The sequence below is a fragment of the Musa acuminata genome, chromosome BXJ2-3 (genome assembly GCF_036884655.1).
Source record: "Musa acuminata AAA Group cultivar baxijiao chromosome BXJ2-3, Cavendish_Baxijiao_AAA, whole genome shotgun sequence".
NCBI classification, from domain to species: Eukaryota; Viridiplantae; Streptophyta; class Magnoliopsida; order Zingiberales; family Musaceae; genus Musa; species Musa acuminata.
Genome location: NC_088340.1, coordinates 44,203,204 through 44,225,114, shown reverse-complemented (window position 1 = coordinate 44,225,114; position 21,911 = coordinate 44,203,204). Strand labels below are relative to the sequence as shown.

The 21,911-nt window shown below is 42.8% G+C and overlaps 2 protein-coding genes and 1 long non-coding RNA gene across 5 annotated transcripts; 2 read left to right on the top strand and 1 right to left on the bottom strand.

Annotated features, from left to right (window-relative positions):
• The first annotated feature begins 4,880 nt into the window (after positions 1 to 4,880).
• Positions 4,881 to 9,997, top strand: LOC135608553 (uncharacterized). Of its 2 annotated transcripts, none has more exons than XR_010485561.1 (8): positions 4,881 to 5,087; positions 5,181 to 5,323; positions 7,028 to 7,730; positions 7,912 to 8,016; positions 8,141 to 8,405; positions 8,588 to 8,668; positions 9,038 to 9,152; positions 9,232 to 9,997. It is a non-coding gene; the product is annotated as an uncharacterized LOC135608553 (long non-coding RNA). The 2 variants fall into 2 exon arrangements; XR_010485562.1 differs by having other exon boundaries at positions 7,014 to 7,730; positions 9,023 to 9,152.
• A 743-nt stretch (positions 9,998 to 10,740) lies between these two features.
• On the top strand, positions 10,741 to 12,550 carry LOC103979717 (aspartyl protease family protein 2). The gene has a single exon (XM_009395902.3). It carries the CDS (start codon positions 10,826 to 10,828, stop codon positions 12,323 to 12,325), a length of 1,500 nt encoding a protein of 499 aa, XP_009394177.2. The 5' UTR covers positions 10,741 to 10,825; the 3' UTR covers positions 12,326 to 12,550.
• A 410-nt stretch (positions 12,551 to 12,960) lies between these two features.
• On the bottom strand, positions 12,961 to 21,334 carry LOC135581432 (probable inactive ATP-dependent zinc metalloprotease FTSHI 1, chloroplastic). Of its 2 annotated transcripts, XM_065101579.1 has the most exons (15): positions 20,472 to 21,333; positions 20,298 to 20,382; positions 19,280 to 19,714; positions 19,103 to 19,156; positions 18,934 to 18,999; positions 17,405 to 17,500; positions 17,198 to 17,326; positions 16,690 to 16,742; positions 15,805 to 16,000; positions 15,095 to 15,209; positions 14,146 to 14,420; positions 13,912 to 13,995; positions 13,718 to 13,830; positions 13,400 to 13,649; positions 12,961 to 13,309 (listed from the first exon to the last, which is right to left on the bottom strand). In XM_065101579.1, exons 1-15 carry the CDS (start codon positions 21,212 to 21,214, stop codon positions 13,118 to 13,120), a joined length of 2,886 nt encoding a protein of 961 aa, XP_064957651.1. In that variant the 5' UTR covers positions 21,215 to 21,333; the 3' UTR covers positions 12,961 to 13,117. The 2 variants fall into 2 exon arrangements, with proteins under 2 accessions (XP_064957651.1, XP_064957650.1); XM_065101578.1 differs by having other exon boundaries at positions 13,718 to 13,995; positions 20,472 to 21,334.
• Between the last annotated feature and the right edge of the window lie 577 nt (positions 21,335 to 21,911).

Genomic DNA, 21,911 nt, shown 5'->3' with positions numbered 1-21,911 from the left:
CGATCGTACCATATTATTATTATTATTATTATTATTTATGGATAGTGAGATTCAATTTTCAATATTGGTGATCAGATTTACGATTCATGAAATATAAAAGAACTAATTTGAGATTAAGCATACCACATATATTATTATTATTATTATTATTATTATTATTATTATTATTATTATTATTATTATTATATATTGAAGTTACAAAATTGGTGAAACAGACTTGGGATTCACCACACAAAAAAAAGAACTTATTTGAGATCAACAAAAGCCTTTTACAGAGAATGTGTATAATGATTTGTGCACGATTTAAATAAGAAAAGCTTGCTTTATTGAAAGGAAACTTGTTGGAAGACCAACAATAGCAATGGAATAATGGACTTTATGATGAAGTTTTATTTAAGATAAAAAACTTTAACTTAAATACATTAACATATTCTCTCCTATTTATATATATTAAGAGGAAGGATTTTCCTCAAAAGAATGAAGAATTTTTCTCAACAGAATAGAGAGATTTTCTAATATAGTTGAAAAAATCTTATTTCTATGATTGTTCTTATTTTCTATTATTTTCATCACACTATACATACGCGTTTGTCTCTACTTTTGATTTACAAAAACTCAATCATAGTTTGTTCTCTCTAACTATCATGCATGTATCTGATGAACAATGAACAATAGCAATGGAACAATGAACTTTCATGACTGACGAAGTCAAAACATCCGGATACAAGAACTTCGTCATCTCCGATAGAACATGTCAGCATTTGGTCCGCGATCATTTCACTTGATGGAGTGTTGAAGCCTTCAAATCCTCATCGGGATCATAGCCTTCAAGATCAGTTTCAGTTAGGAAAACTTCGTCTCCCGTAAGAAAGTATGCTGTGCTTGGAGTGACTGCAGGGAGTTCCAACTTGCGCCTGCTGTATTCTTGGACAGCCTGAAAATATTAGTCCATAGGCATCTCAGTTATTACAAAAGAAAAAAGAAAGAGAGGGAGCAAATCCAACTTGTAAAGATGCAGAAAAAGCTTAACATCACAAGATACACCATAAATATTTTCATGCAGTGCAAGTTAAAGGCTACATTCCATACCCTCCATTGTGATGGAGCCAATCGAACACGGGGCCTTCTCGATCGCACATGTTCCAGAGCAGCTTCTGGTGTCATGTTCTTATGTTCCACCTGAAATTTTAGCATAATTATGTATGCAGATCAACTTCGTCCCACCAGTGGAATTGCGCCTCGACCTTGTTCCTAATAAGGTTGTGGACAATGGTCTGATAGAAGAGAATCCGAGCTCCTACCCCAACCAACGCATTCTTGGCTTGAGCGATCTCGCCATCGACATAGTCTTTGGACTCCCCATCCCTCTCGGCCACAATGGGTATCCATTCCCGATTCCTTGGTTCGGAGACAAGAACGATGAGCGGCAGAGGGCAGCGGAGAATTGCACTGACGGTAAGAGTGCAGGAGTGGGGCGACATTTATCGTGATCGGATTCCGAATCCGAGTCGGAAGAGGAGTCGCTCGATTCCGACCGGGATTCGGTTTCGAAGCATGATCAATCTTATTGTCCGGTTGATCAAACAGGAGTCACTCAATTGAGCCACGGGAGATAGACAAAAGGGATTGTAGTGAAAGATGATACTCAACAAGAAAAGACAGATGAGATCAATCTTATTGTCGTCTGGTCACACAACGAGAAAGGACAGACGGGGAGGGCTTGGGTGGGTGTGGGCGACAGTCGAGTAGGGCGATAAGGGAGAGAGGAGGTCACATATATCTTAAACGTCAATCGGTATGTGGACTCTCGCGGGAGGATGAACGTCGTCGATCGATATGTAAGCCTTTTGTGGTAGGATGAATGTGGTCGATCATGTACTTAGCAAGGCTTTTTATTATTGACATAACATGATATGATTAATATAGGGTGAGGAGATGTAGTTGAGTCGAGAAAGAATGGCGACAAGGACACAAATGCTCAAACATTCAAAGAATTATAGGTTGCGGTCTCAGTGGGTTTCCTCAGATATGAGATACAATCTTTTGTTTAAGATCCATAGTTTCTTGGTGTAAGATCGAATGCTGCTTCTATGTTTATCAAGCAGAATATTTAGCTAGATCTTCAGTAGCATCCATCTTCCACCTACCCCTCTCCTCGAAGAACGTCTTTACACCACCTTTCTACCTAATCTTCCACCATGGCATGCCGTAGCCGTCATCTACAGTTGCATGACGAAGTTGAACTCTCCTCGCATATTGGAAATCATATTTCTGTAGCGGCAACAACTACAACAACAACAACTGGATTTAGTTCACCAGACTGCGTGTTCTCAACCTGCAAACCATCCCCAGACTTCTGCAGATCTATCTACATCGATGGCATCTAAGCGACTCTTCTCCGTACGTGCTGATATTTGTTGCTGCACCACTCGTTTCTGCAATGAATCAGCTACATACAGACTGCAGAAACCACGATCACCAGTTCTGCAGTGTTTGCGAGTGGGTTGCTAGGGTTTTGATTCAGGTTAATTTGCTGACGCACATTGATGATATTACAGAATATCTTTCAGGAAAAACGTATCTGTGGATTCTGTTCTTTTGTTTGCTGCATGCTGCAATGACTGAGAGAAGAAAAGGATTTGGTAGCATAGGTTTTCGTCGAGCGACAACGATGAAGTGTGTGCTTGTCACGGACCAGCGTCGTAGGACGCCTGCTTTGTCTTGTATTTGCATTCGTTTCTGAGGGTCTCAGGGTGTCTACTTCGACCACATCATCCATGGGGACGTAAGCATGTGTTCATGCACTCCATGAATTCCAACACGTAAAAGCTTTCTCTTACGTGCCTACTGTGTTCATCGTTCTCTTTTTATCAGGAGCAGATGATACTTATTTGTTGAGGAGGGAATACTTCCAAACAAAAAATAAAAACAAAGAGATCAATAATAAAGAAAAAACATATAAAAAATATAATTGATAGATGTATATAATGTGTATTTCTTATACGCCCTACTCGTTATTTTCTTGTCTTATCCTCCAAATATGACGAACAATATTCTTCCTTTATTTACGTACAGATACTGAAGATGATTAACTCCTTTAATCCTTCAGCAATTCCAATATCCATCCAAACTCCGCTGCCTCCTCCTCCTCCGTCAACTGATACTCGCTCGAACCCGACGCCTCATCCGCTGTCTCCTCCGACACGTTCGCCGGTGTCCAGAAGGATGCTAGCAACCCGGGCCCCGTCCGCGTCCACATGGGCAGCCCCGCCGTGCTCAGCTGCATGTTCGCCAGCTTCGCCGCCACCTCGTCCTCCACCACCCGCGACACCGGCGTCGACATGGACGCCGGTGCCATCGTGGCCGGGGACGCTCTCAGTGGCAGAATGATACGGAGCTGCTCGGGGCAGTGGGCGAAGAAGCAGACGCGGCGTCGGCAGGCGGTGCCGTCCTTGCAGATCCGGGTCCGGTAGCGTGCCGGGTGGAGCCAGGTCTCGAAAATGCCGTGCGAGAGCTGGCAGGCGTCCCCGCAGCGGCACTCCTCGGTTTGGCGGAAGTCTGGGCATGGTATGCAGGAATAGTGGAAGCGCCGGGGATCGCGCCGCCGCGCTTTCTCGCCGGGATGCAGGAACGGGCACTCGGTCCAGTCATGCGACCGCCCGCGGGGGCACGGCCGCACCTTGAACACGTACATGCGGAACTCGTCGGAGGTGTACGAGTCGGTCGCCGCGGACACGTCGTCGTTGAAGGGCAGGAAGCGCTGCAGGGCTGCAAACCGCGCCTCGCCGGCGAGGCTCGGGGGCAGGTAGCTGGAAGGGCCGGTGTACCGCTGCGTAGCGGTCGTAGGATCCTCGTACACGGACCGGGTGGGGGGATCCCGGTCGCTTCCCTCGCCGGGCTCCATTGGAGGCTTTCTTGTTGTTGCTGCCGCTTTAGCTCGTACAAGGCAGCATCAGAACTGGCCGAGGAACGAAGTCCAGGTGGAATTGGTCGATAATAAATGGAAGCGGAGTCGTTCATTTATAAGTAATACCGAAGCAGAGGGCGGGGTTTGGGTTCATCGAACGAAACAACGAAGGGTCAGGGGATACGCACGCTGCTTTGATGTCGAAGCCGGTGGGTGGAGAAGACGACGACATGCAGTGAATCAAGAACGATCCGAGGGACGAATCTCCCACCCCCTTACGTAGTTACATTAATTAGCATTTGCAACATTAATAATGTAGCAAATATCCATAACATTTGATGACATTGGCAAAATAATTCACATATAATGGAGCTCAACAAATTAAGATTTAATGCTCCAAAGCACACATCACGCCCAGTAGTTTGGAATTGACCGACTGATGTTGAAGGTCGAAAACCTGAGAGGCACACAGCAAATTAAAATGTGGACGCTTTGTTCTTTAATATGCACTCCATCACTATATTTATCGATAAGATCGATTGTCGGACGACACGTGTCCACGCATTTACGACGTAGATTTTAGAGGACTTATTGGTAAATAAATGCATGGTGAAGGGTACACATGCGAGTGGCTATTCCGGAACGATCTCTGCCGTTCATAGGGCCGTCTGTTTGATTGACCCCCAAACCCGTCGTCTCGACATCATACGCACGATCTAGGAGAAACTCATCCGCGTGATCTTAATTTAACGGTCCATGATCCATGTGTAGGAAGGACCATAAAAAGTATACCACGACCATCGACGCAAAGAAGCCATTTGACCAAAATACCCATAATTATCCTCCCATACACCGAAGAAATTTCGTAGTAAGACTAAAATTCGGTGACTATTTCCGTACTTTTATCTCCCGAAACAGCCTCTATTTATGTTCCCGAAAACCGCCTCTCTCGCCTCCATCTCCCTCGCGAGATGCTTCGAGGTATTTCGCCTCCGAGTCTAGAGTTTATTGGAGCTATTTGGTCTTGCAGTGAGAGAGGTAAGGAAGGTGGGAACACCACTATCCTGGTGGACCTTCCGGCTGTATGGAGGCGTCGATGGTGCCGGAGGAAGTGAAGATGCTGATGACTCAGGTATGTAACGGAATGGTGCAGGCCATGGGAACTGGGGAATGACAACTGGTGAGACTATTGATTTTGTATATTTAGTTTTGAAAGATGTGTTTGTTCTTGTCATCATATTTCACCCTAATTGCGAAGCAATTTGTTGGATAGGTGAAAAGAGGGGATTGATGATGCTGATGATAAAGTCTGTTGCAACTGCGAAACAGGCGGATGGAGATGAAGTGCCATATTCTGAGGAGAACAAAGATAGCGAGGATGGTGTTTGGTGAACTCGACGCAGAGAAGACGATTTGGTGAGTACTTTTGTACAAAAACCTGTTGACGCCAAGAACATGTGTTTCTTCATAACAGTGTTGGGTGAATTAAAGTAAAGATTCACTAAAGAATGTCAGAAATATAGCTTATTGATCAATTAATAGTGTAACATGTTTACTGCAATTTGGCAAATCTCACCACCTTTCATTTCAGTTGGTTGTGCTGCAAGCGCTTGTGGCAAGGACCTCTGTGGAGATCTTTTACCTGTGGCATGCACACACATAGGTGTGCATGCGTATTTGGAGTTTGGATTTACTGGTATTTGGAGTCAGTTTATCTTATGTTGTTTGGATGGGTGGTCTTGTATGTTATAGAAAGAAAGAGGAAAGGCTTATTCAAATGTGTGATCCAACTTGTCCAAAATCCATTACAGCAACATATTTCACATGCTTTTTCTTGCATTTATGAGATCCAGGGGATAAATGATGCTTATGTTTTGAAATGAATCCATTGTTGTTTTTCTTTTTGGTTGATTTCTAGTTAATGTTTCTGTTCATTTTCTTTCTGTTGAATATGCTTTTGATCTCTGCTTAGTGTGTTTCTGAAACTTGATCTATTCTGAATACTTCAGTTTGTTCGAGAAAATCTATTACATATTCAACATAAGTGTGACAAGATGATGCTATTGGTTTAATTGCTTTGAGGATTTACAGACCATCAGCAACCTGTACATGATATCTGTGACTGGCCGATATATAATTTAGTGGTCTCCTTAACTGTTAGCTTGTTGCAACTTTTACGCATTCTAAGAGGGTAAGAGCTGAAAAGGTTCTACTCTCGGTCTGAACTTAGGGTACCAAATACTGGAGTCTCATCTGAATCTTCATCTTATTGAATACTAATTTCATTTCTGCCTAGATAAATATTATGCCATTTTTAGTTGCTAGTACAAAAGGACTTGCTGATAAACAATATCTTCCTGAGAGACAATTAGTTGTGTCCTAGACTTCAGGATGATACTTGGCAAATTTGGGTAGGAACTAAGGTTGAAATCTACTTTTTGGATACAAATTCAATTATTCTTCATGATCTGTTGGTACCAGGTTTAGTTACAGCTACAAAAGAAGAGCATGCTCTCTAACCTTATGCAGGAAAATCCCCAGATGAGACTCTGGAGTGTGTTTAGTTCGTTGTAGGATAAACCTGCTACTGCTATAACCTCAAGCTCGTAGATGATTTATGTGCTAATAGTTAGCATATAACTTGGTTTCATGTGGACCTTTATGTTTTTTGGTCTTCCATAATTTGTGGAAGCATAATGTGGAAAAAGAAGCAATGGTATATTGTAATTGCCTTTTGAAACAATCATCACCTTCTTTACCACCCCTTTTCCTCTTCTTCTGCCCTTGGTTTAGCTACAGGAGGCATAACCTACTTTCAAATTTCTGTCAATCTGGAGGTTTCCTTGATATCTTGATAAAAATTTCAGCTGCTATCAGATGTAATCATATATCTCAACTTAATTGAGTAGGAGATGACTTGATAAAAGCCTTTATAGCACTGAAGAATATGAGTAGAGAAATGTTGAAATTGAAATTGTAGTCCATAAGCTACGCTCTGTGAAAAAAGGAACAGTTGTTGTCATTAAGTTAGCAAGTATTATGGCTTTTGCATTTTCGTTTATGAATCATGTGTGCATTTCTTTTCTGACAGACCAGTTTGATGCAGCATAATCTTTGTAGGGTTCATACAAGGACACAAGAAGATGGGAAAAAAATGCTGATCAGGATCGATGAGCAATAAGGTATATACTGTTACTGCTTATCAGCTTTGATCATTGTAGCAGCATTCTCGTATGCTCTTTTTGGCGGATAAGAGTATGTCCTCAATAGTCCATGAGCATTACAAAGTTTCTTAAGCCGACAGTTCAGGTGGCCATGGGAGGGGGCGAGGTGGTTCTGGACACAATGGATTTCGTTTTAACTTACACAGCTGCTACTGCAGCCTGTTGAGGATCCTGGACAGTTAGCCACAGGAATGATCAAGTGCCACAAAATTGTGCCCATCTTTTACTATCCGGAGTTGGAGCTATTACTGATGATGATGTGTAGGTCTTACAGTAATTGTCACAATCTTCCCACTTGTATGGTTTTGTCATTCTTGGACTTTCTAATTATCCATCATCTTCCTCAGACGACCTCCATCATCCTTTGAATTAGATCAATAGTTGTTACGTGATCTTTTCCGTAATTTTCTGCAATGTGGACAATCTTGTAGCATTTCATCAGTCACTAAGAGATGCTACAAATTCTCAGTTCTATTATAAGGTTTCCCCGTAGGATGTGGTATAATTAGGTAGATTTCTCTCTTTCCTGAGGCTGTGCATGCAGCACTAACTTTGGATCGCACAAGAGTCACCATATGTTTGTGGCCTCGTACGATGTGGTAAGGTTGGCAGAATTTATCGATAGGTTGATGTCATTTTGGTCTCAGGCCATCTCCATCAATTCTTCCATTGATATTGAAGAAGGATGGTGTGGATCTAGAAATAATATGTTTGTTCGTAGATTAATGTGCTACCATGTTTGTTCACCACATACCCTATCCATCCATCATCATATGGCAGGAGTCCCGTCTGCGGTCAGGTATCCGATCAAACACCTGGCGAGCATCCCCCACGGGAGAGCATCTCCGGCAGCTTATTCTTGGTCCTGAAGTCGGCATGGGAAAGGTGTATCACTTTTTGCTACATGGCATTGCTTCTCTGTTATGCCTATCATCTGTTTGGTGAATTGTCCCAGAGAAGTCAAAGATATATGGCTTTTAACTCTCTGTTTACAAATTCTCATACGCAGTGTCACTTGACGGATCTTTTACTTCATCCACCCAACAGATCAAGTCATGTGGAAATGAGTTGAAGCACCCAAATCTCTGCTATTGCTCTGTTGGCCAAAGAGAAGCAAATTGCAAGGAATTCGTTCTTCGAGCGGCGGAGACACGAATCTGCTGCTTTCGCAAAATTTCAGGTGACATTGCAAGAAAAGCAAAGGAGAAGAACAAGTTCTTGCCCTCCTTCCAATCCTTCAGACCCTTAAACCTTGCAACTTACGCTGTGTGCAGGTATATCTCGCTTTGAGAAAGCACTTGTGAGGATTCGGCAGTGCACCACCATATCATCGATTAGATTTAGATTCTTTGTACGCACACGAGGCTGAGGTCCCGAATTCATTTTGGGCATCAAAGTCATCAAACATCATCACTGGCTATTCTTCGACATGATTGACACCTGACCTCTTTTGCAGGGCGAAGCACACTGCCGCTATTGGCTCTCCACTCATGACTAGATATCGATGGAACAATCCGCACCAAAAAGATATGATGTGGTAAGGTTTTGATTAGCTTTATGCTTTTGGGTTAGATTCGGTAGCATGCAACGATTGCGTCGATGTCCTCTCGGATACGGCGTCTGTGCCCAACACCTCCCCCTTAGCTGATGACAGTCTTCTCTAACTCAATATGTTTATGTGTATTATTACTAAAACCTCTTAGCCTTTGTCTTGCCCACATGAGAACCTTGACAAGGCTCCTTATTCTATTCATGTCAAGCCAGCATGTAATGTCGATGTAAGCAGAAGAACATGCGCTGATAGCACACAGATTTCTTCATCTGTGTCCTACTAACTTGTGTCTTCTTCTTTGGGCTTAAATTGCCTAACATGCATTGCCTCTCCGAAAAGCTTCCACCTGATCAGGTGTCAATGAAGACTTGGAAGCTTGCACCTCATGCAACTGAGCTGGATCCATTTTGTTCCACAACTCGAGTGTCAAACAATGCTGCGTCTCACATGGTTGTTCATAATGATCCATGTGAGGATGCCATTACCAACACATAGCATCTTCCTTTCTCTCTTTCTTCTGTCTCACACCTCTCCTTTCTGCTTTCCAGCTACCATCAGAAGGCACAAGGAAAACACAAGTGAAGGATTGGAAACAGAGGGGTCCCCCTGTCCTCTCCATGTTTCTTTCTTTAATGCAGTGGGACACAACCGGGCATCCCCTCTCTGCCAACATCTCTCTTCCAAGCTTAGCATGACAGGTGTGATGGGTAAAGCAGCAAAGTCACCAACACGTCTCCAAAGGCTACAGGCTTTGAGCTGCTTTGTCTACTTTTATCTTCTTCCCCCTCCGGCTTTCTTTTTTTTCCCTTTTTACTGTGAGAAGTTGGGAGGTAAGCATAGTATGCAGCTCTGCTTGTCGTAACAATTGAAGCATCATTTCAGCAGAGGAATGAAAGCAAGCACAGATGACATGAGGTAGTAGTAGTAGCTGGCCATCATTTGCAGCGACTCTGTTGGCATTATGTATCAGAGGCCAAAGAAGAATTGGCAAGTGATTCAGTGAGTACATTGGTCAAAATAAGGCCGGGGAAGTAGTGTCACATGATTCCAGCGGAGGGCACCTACATGCTTTGTCCCTACTTCACTTGGTAGAGCGAGGATGAACAGGACTTGGAACAGTGGTGAGATCTGCAGGTTTTTACAGTGAGGTTGACAATTTTTACACCAATAGACTTGCAAGTTCATAGAAACTTTGGAGTTCCTACATGCTCTAATCACAGAGAGTTGGTAAAGGATATTGATGTCATTTAGAACAGTCAGAAGTTAGACTGATGGAGATCAAGCATAATGATACATGCATGTAGTAAAGTCTCATTTCCAAGTATGCATATCAAATCTTGAAGTTAAGAGGAACAAATACCATAAATAGTTAACTAATTCAAGCAAAGTGAAGAACTAGAAAAAAGTGATTCGAGAAAGGATGTGATGACAAAAATCATTTCTTGAAGAGAGTAGAAACAGTAATGTCAACTCTTAATAAGTAAAAAAAAAATATATGTTCTTTTAGAATTTCGAGATGGTGAAATGTATTAAAAAATAATTTATTTTTATTTTTAAATCGAATGATCGATCATCAAGTGAAATGAATAAAATATAAGGAGAGAGAAAACAATACTCACCACATGGCGTGAAACAAATGATAAGAGAATCCTAATCGAGTCGAGCGGGTCGGGTGGAGCACGAACCGGAACCAAGAAATGGCGACGGTCCGGTTCACAAGAAATTACGAGAAGTGCAGAGAGTCGCGGATAAGAATGAAGAATGGGGCAAAGATATCAGTGATGGCAATGAGTGTCGATGGCCGCTAGGCGGCAGGCATCATTTAACCGGACGTCGAACGCAATACGGTGTTAGCTCAGTCACTCCCACGTACACGCGTAGACGGAGGAGCTCACGGCGTCACACCGTTCCTTCTTCCGCAAATACCGCAAGCATACACGGGGAACAAGAGAAGGGATATTTTGGTCATAAAGGCATTTATTCCGGTCCACCGCACCCGAACATCCCAACCACCGTCCGCTTCTTATTATTAGCCTCCACACACCCCTTCTCGTTTCCTTCTTTAATATGCTACGGCCTCGTAGTTCTCTCACTACTCCCCACTGAGCTCAGCCCTCACTCTGTCTCTCTGTCTCCGCTTCGATGGCGGTCACCGCGTCTCACCCGTTGCTTCTTCTTCTCCTCCTCTCTCTCCGCCTCCTCGCCGTGGCAAATGGCGCTTCGAAGCCACTAGCGTACCAAACCCTCGTTGTCACCCCCCTCGCGAGCTCCAAACCCCTCCTCTCGGAGGACGCCGACGACGGCGACGAAAACCTCGCCTCGGCAGTGGAATCTGAGACGACTCTCCCCTCTTCCCCTTCCTCTTCTCTCCATGTCCACCTTTCCCACCGTGACTCCCTCCTGGCTGACACCACCGCCGCGGAGCAGATCTTCCGCCTCCGCCTCGACCGTGACGCTGCTCGAGTCGAGACACTCTCTCAGATCCTCGCAGTGGCGACGGCGCCGCCGGCTGCGAACGTGACCAGCCGACGGGGGTTCAGTAGTAAGGTGGTGTCCGGCCTTGCCCAGGGCAGCGGCGAGTACTTCGCTCGGATCGGGATTGGCACGCCCGCGAGGTACGCCTACATGGTGCTCGACACCGGTAGCGACGTCGTCTGGCTCCAGTGCGCTCCCTGCCGCCGCTGCTACTCCCAGTCCGACCCCATCTTTGACCCCCGCAGTTCCCGCTCTTACGCTGCCATCCCCTGTGGTGCCCCGCTTTGTCGCCGCCTCGATGTCGCGGGGTGCGACACCCGCCGCCGTAGCTGCCTCTACCAGGTCTCCTACGGCGACGGATCCATCACCACCGGCGAGTTCTCCACCGAGACCCTCACTTTTCGAAGAAGTGCCCGAGTGCCGCGCATCGCCCTCGGGTGCGGCCACGACAACGAGGGCCTCTTCGTTGCCGCCGCGGGTCTCCTCGGTCTCGGGCGGGGAAGCCTCTCCTTCCCGTCTCAGGCCGGCCGACGGTTCGGTCGCATGTTCTCGTACTGCCTGGTGGACCGTACCTCCGCCGGCGCGCCGAACCGGTCATCTTCGGTGGTGTTCGGCGGCTCAGCGGTACCCAGGTCCTCCGCGCGGGTCTCGTACACGCCCATGGTGCGGAACCCCAAGGTCGACACTTTCTATTACGTCGAACTCATGGGGGTGAGCGTGGGCGGGACGCGAGTGACCGGAGTCTTGGCGTCCGACCTCCGGCTGGATCCGACGACGGGGAGGGGAGGGGTGATCGTGGACTCGGGCACATCAGTGACGCGGCTGGCGCGGCCGGCATACCAGGCTCTGCGCGACGCCTTCAAGGCCGGGGTTTCGGGCCTGAAGCTGGCGCCGGGAGGCTTCTCCCTCTTCGACACATGCTACGACCTGTCCGGGCGGACGGAGGTGAAGGTGCCGACGGTGGTGTTGCACCTCGCCGGCGGTGCGGCAGTGTCGCTGCCGGCGGAGAACTACCTCATCCCGGTGGACACGAAGGGCACCTTCTGCTTCGCCTTCGCCGGGACCGACAGCGGCGTTTCCATCATCGGCAACATACAGCAGCAAGGGTTCCGGGTGGTGTTCGACGCGGAGAAGTCGAGGGTGGGGTTCATGCCGCGCGGGTGTTAGCAGCGGCAGCGAGCTTGGCGTCTCCGTTCGGTGGCCCTCGAGGAAATGAGACCTGCGCCACTGTAGCGGCAAGAGAGAGAAACCGGCAAAAATCATGCTTTCTTTTCCCCCTTTTTTACTGTGTCAAAACACCGTCTTCCTTGGACTAATGTAGTGAGAGTGACATGAACAAAATGGTTGATTAATGACCAAACCAGCACCTGAGTACGCGCTTGCTTTTTAGAAGCCTTGTTCTTCCATTGCCGCTACGAGTACAATAAATAGCCCGGAGATGTCCATCAACGTCTGCAACGAAGAAGACTGCCGAATATATTATTATTCTTCAGAAAAGGTAAAGACGTGCTTCGGAAGCCGGAAAAAAGAGAGACAGAGAGAGACGCGAAAGAGGACGAAACTGGTGGGAGAGAAGGCGGCACATGGGAACCCGGGATTGACTCCGGCTGTCGTCGCCTGCCTGCCTGCCAGCCTCCACTGCGCTCGCTCGTGGCTCGGGCGGCGTGTCATCCACATAGCCGTTGCGACCACATGCACGGGAAGAGCGGTGGTGTCTACGCGCATCGGTCTTGCACGTGCTTTCCGCCAGCGATGTACTCTATCTCAAAACAATAAAAGCATACACATTTAGGACACAGGTGTGCAACCAAAGCAGAACACATTTCATTGATGCTAATGCCCGGTTACGAATGACAGACGCTAAGCTTGGGGATCAAAGTGAACACGTTACTCGCACGAACGAACGAACGAACGAACGATTCCTGGGTAAGCCCAGAGACACATCGGCCCTCGGCCATGTCATTGAGCTGCTGCTTCTCCAACCGGTATCAGCTTCGGCAACGCCGTGTTACGGTCCCCATCCACCTGGAAGAATGGCAGGCTCCCCGGGTCTTTCTCCTCCAAGATGAGCTTTACTGGGGTTTCTGCTGGGTAACTGTTCAATATGAATTCGATTTGATCTCCACTTATTTCCTTGTTATCCAGGAGAACCTGCATGGTTGACACCATTGAGCGAGCTATGCAATGCACTAAAATGACGATGAATAAGAAGACCCGACGGCTGAAGCCAGCCATAGATACCTTCACCGACTTCGCAAGGGCTGCGACGTGTGTTTTCAACAAGGACACGGTTTTCTCGTACATGTCACGCAGCAGCTCTTCGGTTCTCCGGGCGACGGCATCATCGAGATCGAAGTTGATCGAAGGTTCTACAAGCCCGTAGTGATCATAAAGTTCTTTTTCGAAATCCAGCTTCGGGCCTATAAACTTTGGCTTCTTTTTCCAAGGAAAGGACTCTCCGTGAATGGTCATAGGATTCTCCAAGTTCCAACTGTTACGCAATCACAAGAAAGATTAAAGGGGAACATCATCGATATGTGAAAAGTTGAGGTTCTTTACATGGTTAGCATTTTGCGAGCCAGGCATGTGGCATCTTGAAGATACTTCAAGGATGCTTTTGAGGTGTCTCGTCCATATATAACCTCTTCGGCAGCTCTCCCTCCCAAGAACACCTTTATGAATGAAACATACAAACAAAAGAGTCCAAGAAAATTTGGAAGGTCTATGGAACAATAGTATTTCCACAAATATACCTGAAGACGATGCAGTAACTGGGGTCGTCTTTCAAACATGTATGACTCTTCATCGAGGTGAAGAAATACAATTTGGGAAAGTGCCTGCAAGCATTTGTATGACTTCGTTAACAATGATCCCTTTGATGTAATAAATCTAGAGGAATATTTGGACTGAAAACATTCTAAAAGCATGCAGCAAACGATATGTGATCATACAAAATTGTTGCAATCAAAACAAAAGTGAAAAAGAACCTGGCCACGGGGAATGATTGAAATGCGTTCACAAAATTCGACTCTGGCATTTTCATAGCGCCTGAGCAAATGGGATGTAAGTGCAACTCCAACCTCGGTAACAGCCCTTCGGCATTGCCCTTGATGGCCTAATTCAATTCCTAAGCGCTTAGGCCCTACCGTCAGCCGATCGACTGCATCATCCATGTCAGACTGAAGTATTGATTCGTGACCTCTCCTGACTGCCACCAGCGCTGACTCTTGCACCAGCTGTGCCAACTTAGCCCCCGTCCATCCTACAAAATACATTTATAATTCCAAAGTAAACATAATAAGCTGAAAACAGGTTGATGATTACTTCAAACCACGATGGTGTAGTTATAATCTATCCACTATAGTAGCATCAGTAAGATTCTTTCATCAATCCATCACTTTAGGCTAACCAAAATTGGCATTTTTCGACCTTATCACTTTCCCTAATTTCTACATTATTAAAAACCATTCTTCCACTCCAAAGATTATCTCCCTCTGAACATTTGAAAGAAGACAACCATATGAACACTCATAGATAACTGTACCTCCTGGTGCATATTATTTTAACAATAAATGCAAGGTATACATTTATAGTCATCTAGAATCTGTTTCCATCTGTGTTCTCTCTTCCATACTTCATTGATATAATATTTTCTTCTAAAGGTAACTTCTGTTCAACTAAATGATGATTCAGAGTTTTGATTTCACTATTTTTCTACAGTAACAAGGTGACAGAAGAGTTATTTACTGTATCCAAGCACATGCAGACTACACAAAATATGCATGTGGCTTGAACAAAGTTAACAAACGGCCACATTCTCAGAACGTGACCAACATTGTGGCTGTCCTAGATAGTTGAGAAAAATGATATAAATATTAAACATCTTTTGAGAGCAGAAGATTAAGGGGAAAAAAAGAAGTAGAAGAGGATCAAAACCAGGCAAATTTTGAGCATAGGTTGACAGGTCAACTGTTGGCGACATCTTGACTTTACGTGCATGAACCTTCAAGATATCCAATCGCCCCTTTGCCCCAGGAGGACGTATTCTAATCTGAAAACAATAGGAGTTTTAAGATGATAGAATTTCAACCATCATTGGAGAAGAGAACATATTAACGGCATCTACACATACTGAGGCATCAACCCACCAGTAGAAGTATCAAACAGTTACAAATCAGCCTTAATTCATAAGCAACCACATACGAATTAGTGAAAATATTCAAATTAATAATTTAATTGTGTAAATATATAATTATACAGTCAAGTCTAAATTGATAATAGGTTTCATATATATAGTCCTAAGATAACAGTAATAGTAGAAATGATACTACAAAGAATAGAAATATAAACTACAAATGTAAAATATTTTTATGTATATGTGAATCATACATGCATAATGTGTTTCACATATATAAAACAATGCTGCATATTCAGGCATATAACTTCATAAAGCATGGTAATGCAACCACATGCAAGTATGCTGCTACATATACACTGAATCAACCACATTTTGAAGCACTGGGATGCACAAACATAAACTAAAGCACAAGTTAACGAGGTTACCATAAATAATAGTTTATTTTTAAATGTACATAAAAAACCCTTTTATATGGATACATACAATGGCATAAGACCATATAGCAAACCTTGCGGTCAAAGCGACCAGGACGAAGGAGTGCAGGATCTAATAGATCCATACGATTAGTGGCACCCAGAAAGATAACACCTTTTCCAGTATCAAAACCATCAAGCTCTATCAGTAGCTGGTTAAGTGTAGTCTCTCTCTCCTGAGTCGCAGCATTGTAAAAGTAGTTGGTAGATTCATTGAAAATTCCTTGGCGTCTGCAACAAGAAGATATAAGTTTCCCAATTATTGTGCATTAAATGATATCAAAACAAAGGCGATAACATGTCTCCTACTTAATTGAATTCTACATTATTTTACAAGTGCATGCACATATGTGCAAACAACAGACAGTTCACAACCTAAATCATGGCAAAACTTATGGACACAGTTCATGTGAATTGGAACCATAACTGGTTGTTGGACAAAAAGTGTGTAGATGTTGGTACTGATTGTAAAGACACTCAAAAACAATTTTAAAAATCACAGATGATATAATGTCAGAGAGCGGCATAACCATTCAAATACCCATATCATAAATTGAAAATATTTGGAATATCTAGCTCGAGTTGAACAAAAGACGAAGCTTATAATCCTCCTTTTGGTGGAAAGGAAATGAAGCTTATGATCCTCCAAATCATGTATCAACAAATAAAATTATGTAAAAAGTACTCACAAGAGTAGTCAAACTTTGCTTAAAATAGGGCCAAAAGCCCTACATGTGATCTTAGTATGATATCAACTAGAAGAGAATTTAAGAATGGCTACTTTAACCATATATTAACCCCAACATATGTAATAGCAGTATGAGAAAGGAAACAATGACAAAATAAATATACAAAGAAAAAAAATCATGAGAAAACATTAAGGCTGTCAGTGAATTAAGCTGTTAAGAGCATCATGTTACCTAGTTGCCAACGCATCAATCTCATCGACAAAGACAACTGCTGGTTTGTTTACCTGCACATACATATCATTAGAAGGCAATAGATGCTCTGTCATAATGGAAGTCTTATCAGCTCCAGCAGAAAGACAATAATCAGAATAATTATCAGCCAACAACTGATCCGACCACAAAAAGAAAAAAGAACAAGAACATATAACTGTTGCATTCTAAACCCCCCCCCCCCCCCCCCAAAAAAAAAGATCATCAGATCTTTTTGGACTGAGTACTACAATTATAAAATCCACTGATCAGTAGAGCGTATAGCTTAACTCCCTTGTGATTCATAGATAGATGAGAATTATATTATATAGGATATATCTCATCATTCCTTTTCAGATACTGATAAAAAATCAAAAAGAATTCCATGCAGAACAAAGCTTGGTGAAGATAGAAATCCTGTTAACCAAGAAAAGCATTTATAACTACAAGTCATTGTTCTACATATAATGAACTTCGGCATCATCGATACCTTGGCTCTCATAAAAAGATCCCGTATTCGAGCAGATCCAACACCAACTAGAACTTCAACAAACTCAGAACCAGCCATTTGATAAAATGGTACATGAGCTTCACCAGCAATAGCCTTGGCAACAAGAGTCTAAGAAGTAATGTAGAAAAAGATGAATCAATACAAAAAGAATGAATTTTACCATTAACAAATAATAATGTGACTTACCTTTCCACAGCCAGGAGGACCTTCCAAAAGGACGCCATGTGGAGGCTTGATACCTATCTTATCAAATAGTTCTGGGTTCTTCAAATATCTCACCAGCTAAATAATCAAATGGAGTTAGAATCATTATCCCGCTATAACTTACATATAATGCATATGTAGAATATGAAAACCAAAAAATCAATAGGGGGGACCCTTATGTTCATCAACATGGAATGTACTACCAATGACAGCTTAATGTTAAGGTTATTGAATTAACGTAATACATGACATGAACCAGAAAAATTCAAAGACATATGCAGGATAAGTTTATAAATAGTGTCTGCATTTCTGCATAAACTTCTCCATCCTACTGGAATCACAGAAAAGAATTGAGTCAATATCAGAGAACTCTGGGAAGAACCACTGCAACCAACACTCAAAGAAAGTAAAAAAAGGTCTGAATACAGTACAAACAGAAACTAAATATTCTGTTACTGCAAAGCAGTTTCCAAGAAAGGTACAGTACAAGGGAGTTTCTCAGTGGTACCAGTACTTGCACCTGAAGACACATTAGCTGTCCTTGAGGGTCAAGTTGGAGATTAATTTTACTTAGAAGTTTAGAACATACAAATTCAATCATGTAGTAGCTTATAAATCACCAAACTATTTTCCAAAAGATGTTATCTTCATAATCATGCCTTTATTTTCTTGTTGTTTGCTTCATTCAGAATAGTTGATGAAATAGAATCTAACTATGATGGCTTGAGCAGCTATGTAGGATTGCTTACCTGGTTAAGAAACAAATCAAAACTGGATTTATATGATAACAAGTTCTCCTGAAATTTCACAGGTATCAAATGGCAAGGATATGGTAAATATAGGTATAAAAAACTGGGTGTACCAGTCAGCATGGACCAATATTTACTGGTCCGACCATGAGGCAGTAGATGAATCACCAGTTTTTGTGTATAGTATAGATACTTTACCGAGCATATCATCCACCTTTTATGGTTCTAACTTGGTGCAACGAGCTGTAAACCTATTGCTGGATACCCTATCAATTTTTTTATATCTTTCCAACAGATTTTTCTCTCTTTTTTATTTTTGTTTTGCTCTCTCTCTCTCTCTCTCTTCACCTCTTTTCCTCTTCGTTGCTGCGATGTTGCTTCTTCCTCCATCCACCGCATAGCCACCGCCACCTCTTCGTCCTCTGCTTCCATCTTCTCCCCTTCTTCCTCCTTGCCTCTTCTCTCCATCTCTCTTTGGTCTGGGAGGACCACACCTAGTACTGATACATTGATCCATACCAGAATTATATAGGTTTAATCACCAACTAATACCAATGTTGAACCATGATATTCAACCTTGTGGTAAATCATTTGTCTTTCTTCTAAAATAAACGAAGAAAAGAATTCAAATACCAGAAAATTTTTTCACATTAGTAGAAGACAAGACATTAATAAGCATCTTTCATATAATTGGTATGGATACAATAAACTATAAGGGACAACAAGACTGTTCTAGAGTTCATAGTTGGCATGAAGGCTGACCTCCTGAAGTTCCTCAACTGCATCATCTATCCCTGCCACGTCACTGAACTTGACCCCAGTAGAACCCTGATTACCAGAATATAAGGGATGATTGCTGTGGGTGAATATGTGTTATTGATGACATAGTATATGTGCTATAATGGGTGTTCTGAAGCCAAAGAAGACTTACATCAACTCGGGCCTGTGATTTGGAATGTCCAAATTCAATCCCTTGCCATATATCCTGCCGAATATATGTTCATGTCAAAACCATATGGTAGGGCCAAGAAGATTTTTCTCATTGCAGCATCCAAAACAGAATCATATTCAAGCAAAGATACTAATTGAAACAGGAAGAAGGAATCACCCATTTCCTAAAGTTTTTTGGCCTTCTCGACAGAGTAAATCGAACAAGGAGAACCATAGTGATAAGAACCAGCATGATAGGTTTTAGCATCACAAGGCTGGCAGAGACACCACCGAAAGTGTAAAATTCATATATTTTGGAGAAAAAACCTCCTTCACTGAATATATCAACGACATTCTCCCACATACGTTCTGCAATACTGGAGACTATACCCAGAACAAGCTTCACAAAAGGCCTTGATAGAGGCCAGACAAAATAAATAGTAGCAGCATATAGAAAACTGGTTATTGCAAAAGCTGCAGATGCCACAAAACCTACAATAACTGCAGCTGCAGCAGCTATCAATGCTGTTGCCATCGCAAGTTCAACCATGACTCTGCTTGATATCGAAGAGGCCACTGGATGAGGGTATTCAAGTGATTTCCCAACATAAGACTGCAGAAATGGAATCAGATGATCAAGAAATACCAAGTAAAAGCCAAAAAATATTTCAAACAATCACAATAAACAGTCACTACCGTGCAAGATAAACAAAATGTTATAGCAATGCTAAGTAGACAGATTCAATGGTCCACTTGCAAATAGAACTATAACTTCAATTCTTCTTCCATAGCTTGATTGTGTAATTGGTCACAATGGTGTACTGCATCTTGTGTAACAGAAAACAAAGATTCAAAAAGTGTAAAATTGGGGTTCTAGTTTAATACTTTAATGGCATGCTTGTGATTGTAGCACAACATCAGAAATATGCAATATGTAGCATATCATCTGAATGATATGGGAATCTATCATTAAAATGTTCCTTTGGCTCTTTGCTTAACGATTTATGTTTTACATATAAATCCTCTGAGATAGAGAGAAAAAAAAGTTCTGAACCCTTATAAAAAAATGTGTGTTTCAGAAGACAAAAAGTAAAGAGCATTCTGTATAACATGTTCATCAAAACAATCAGAATTGCTTGATTTGTATTAATCTAAAAAAAAAGCCTCTGTTTCTGTAAATAAAATTAATAGCCAACCATGGTGTGTTTTTCGATCTCATACTGTGGTCCATTGTACTCCTCCAATGCTGCCCGTGCTTGACTCGCACTTAACCTAATCACCCTGCGAAATGAGCAAACCCAGATAAACTGTAAAATCAAACCCATAATCGTATTTAATTACGCAACAAGAAAGAAAAATCATGTTCCTACCATTTAGTTTTCTGTATGGTTCTGTCACCTGGAATCTCTTTCAAGTCGACAAGAAAATCTCTATAATAAATTTCAGAAGAATAATCAAATGTCGACTTTGACGTCAACAATTTAATTTTGTCAGCTTTTAGATGCTTCTGAAAATCCTCGAAGCTCATCAATGGAAGCTCCTGTACATTCTTCTCGAACTCTTCCTCTTCTGATAAATTTTCCCTGAACACCTCCTCGGGAACATATAGTTTGCCCTTGAATTCCCTTAGTAGATCCTTAAGATACACAGGTTCTGCAGCTTCTCCTTCCTTCCTCCCACCGCCCTCGACTCCCTCCTTCCTAGTCCCGGACCGCCCAAACAACCGCTTCAATAACTGAATTACACCAAAGTTCAAATCTTTACCTGATCTTTGCTTCTCCCTCAACGTAACAAACCGATCTCCGACCAGGAACTTGGGCTCCACCTGGCTAGGATTCTCCTTCAAAACCCTAGTTATGAAATCATCATCTCTGGCGCTGACATTTCGATCGGCATCAAGCTTTTGGAAGACCACGAGAGATCGACTGAACCGAGCTCCATGGAGGGTTTTCGTCCATAGACGAAAGGGCTTGGAGCGTAGCCGGAGGTGGAGAGAGGTCGGCGGCGATGGGAAGAGGGCGGCGACGGCGGCGCATTGGCGGGATCCGGCGGAGACCCGACAGGAGAGAAGGGGATCGCCGGAGCTCGCAGACAGGAGATTTAAAATGGGCATCTCGAAGCGTCGGGCTTTCGAATTGAAGGGTTTGGCGCAGGAGCGAAAGAAGTGGGCGGCGGTTTATCCGAACGGGGAAGGTTTTCGGAGGTGGCTGCGTTGAACGGTACGGACCGAATAAAGGAGAAAGATGATATTATTATCGTTATAATTATTATTATTATTTCCCTCCCTCAGATAGTCATCTTTTAAAAAATACTTTTCAGATTAATCTTCTTTAAAAAGTGTTTTTACCATTTTTTTATGACATGAAAAGAAGGATACTACTATTTTTTTTATTTTGTTTTATTCCTTAAGTTTCCACCTTGCAGTCAATCTATTTTTAATTTTCAAAAGATATATTACAGTTTCTTTCTTTCTTTTTGCTTTATATCCAAGAGATCAAATATTCATTTCCCTGGAGAAACAAATTTTGTTTGCTTTTCCTTTGACACCAAAGGTTGAGATATGTTCATATTTTCTAATTATTGATCAATCTAGCCAAATTTGGACACCACCATAAGCATTTGAACTGTATCCTTTTCATATTAGAGAGGAACCAACCATTTGCCAAAAAATATGATTGTAGAGACTTAGAACTCATCAGTATCTCTTACAGCTCTGCAAAAGGTTATTATCAAACCTTAATGATCACATTGCTTTCTTGGCAAGTACGACTAGAATATATTGAAACTAAATAGATATTGAATGCAAGCTA

Coding starts and splice junctions, on each gene's coding strand:
- LOC103979717 (XM_009395902.3), top strand. CDS start 10,826: ATGGCGGTCACCGCGTCTCACCCGTTGCTTCTTCTTCTCCTCCTCTCT.
- LOC135581432 (XM_065101578.1), bottom strand. CDS start 21,214: ATGCCCATTTTAAATCTCCTGTCTGCGAGCTCCGGCGATCCCCTTCTC. Junction 19,157..19,279: donor CAAAAAACTTTAGGAAATGG/GTGATTCCTTCT, acceptor TATATTCGGCAG/GATATATGGCAAGGGATTGA. Junction 19,000..19,102: donor AATCACAGGCCCGAGTTGAT/GTAAGTCTTCTT, acceptor TCTGGTAATCAG/GGTTCTACTGGGGTCAAGTT.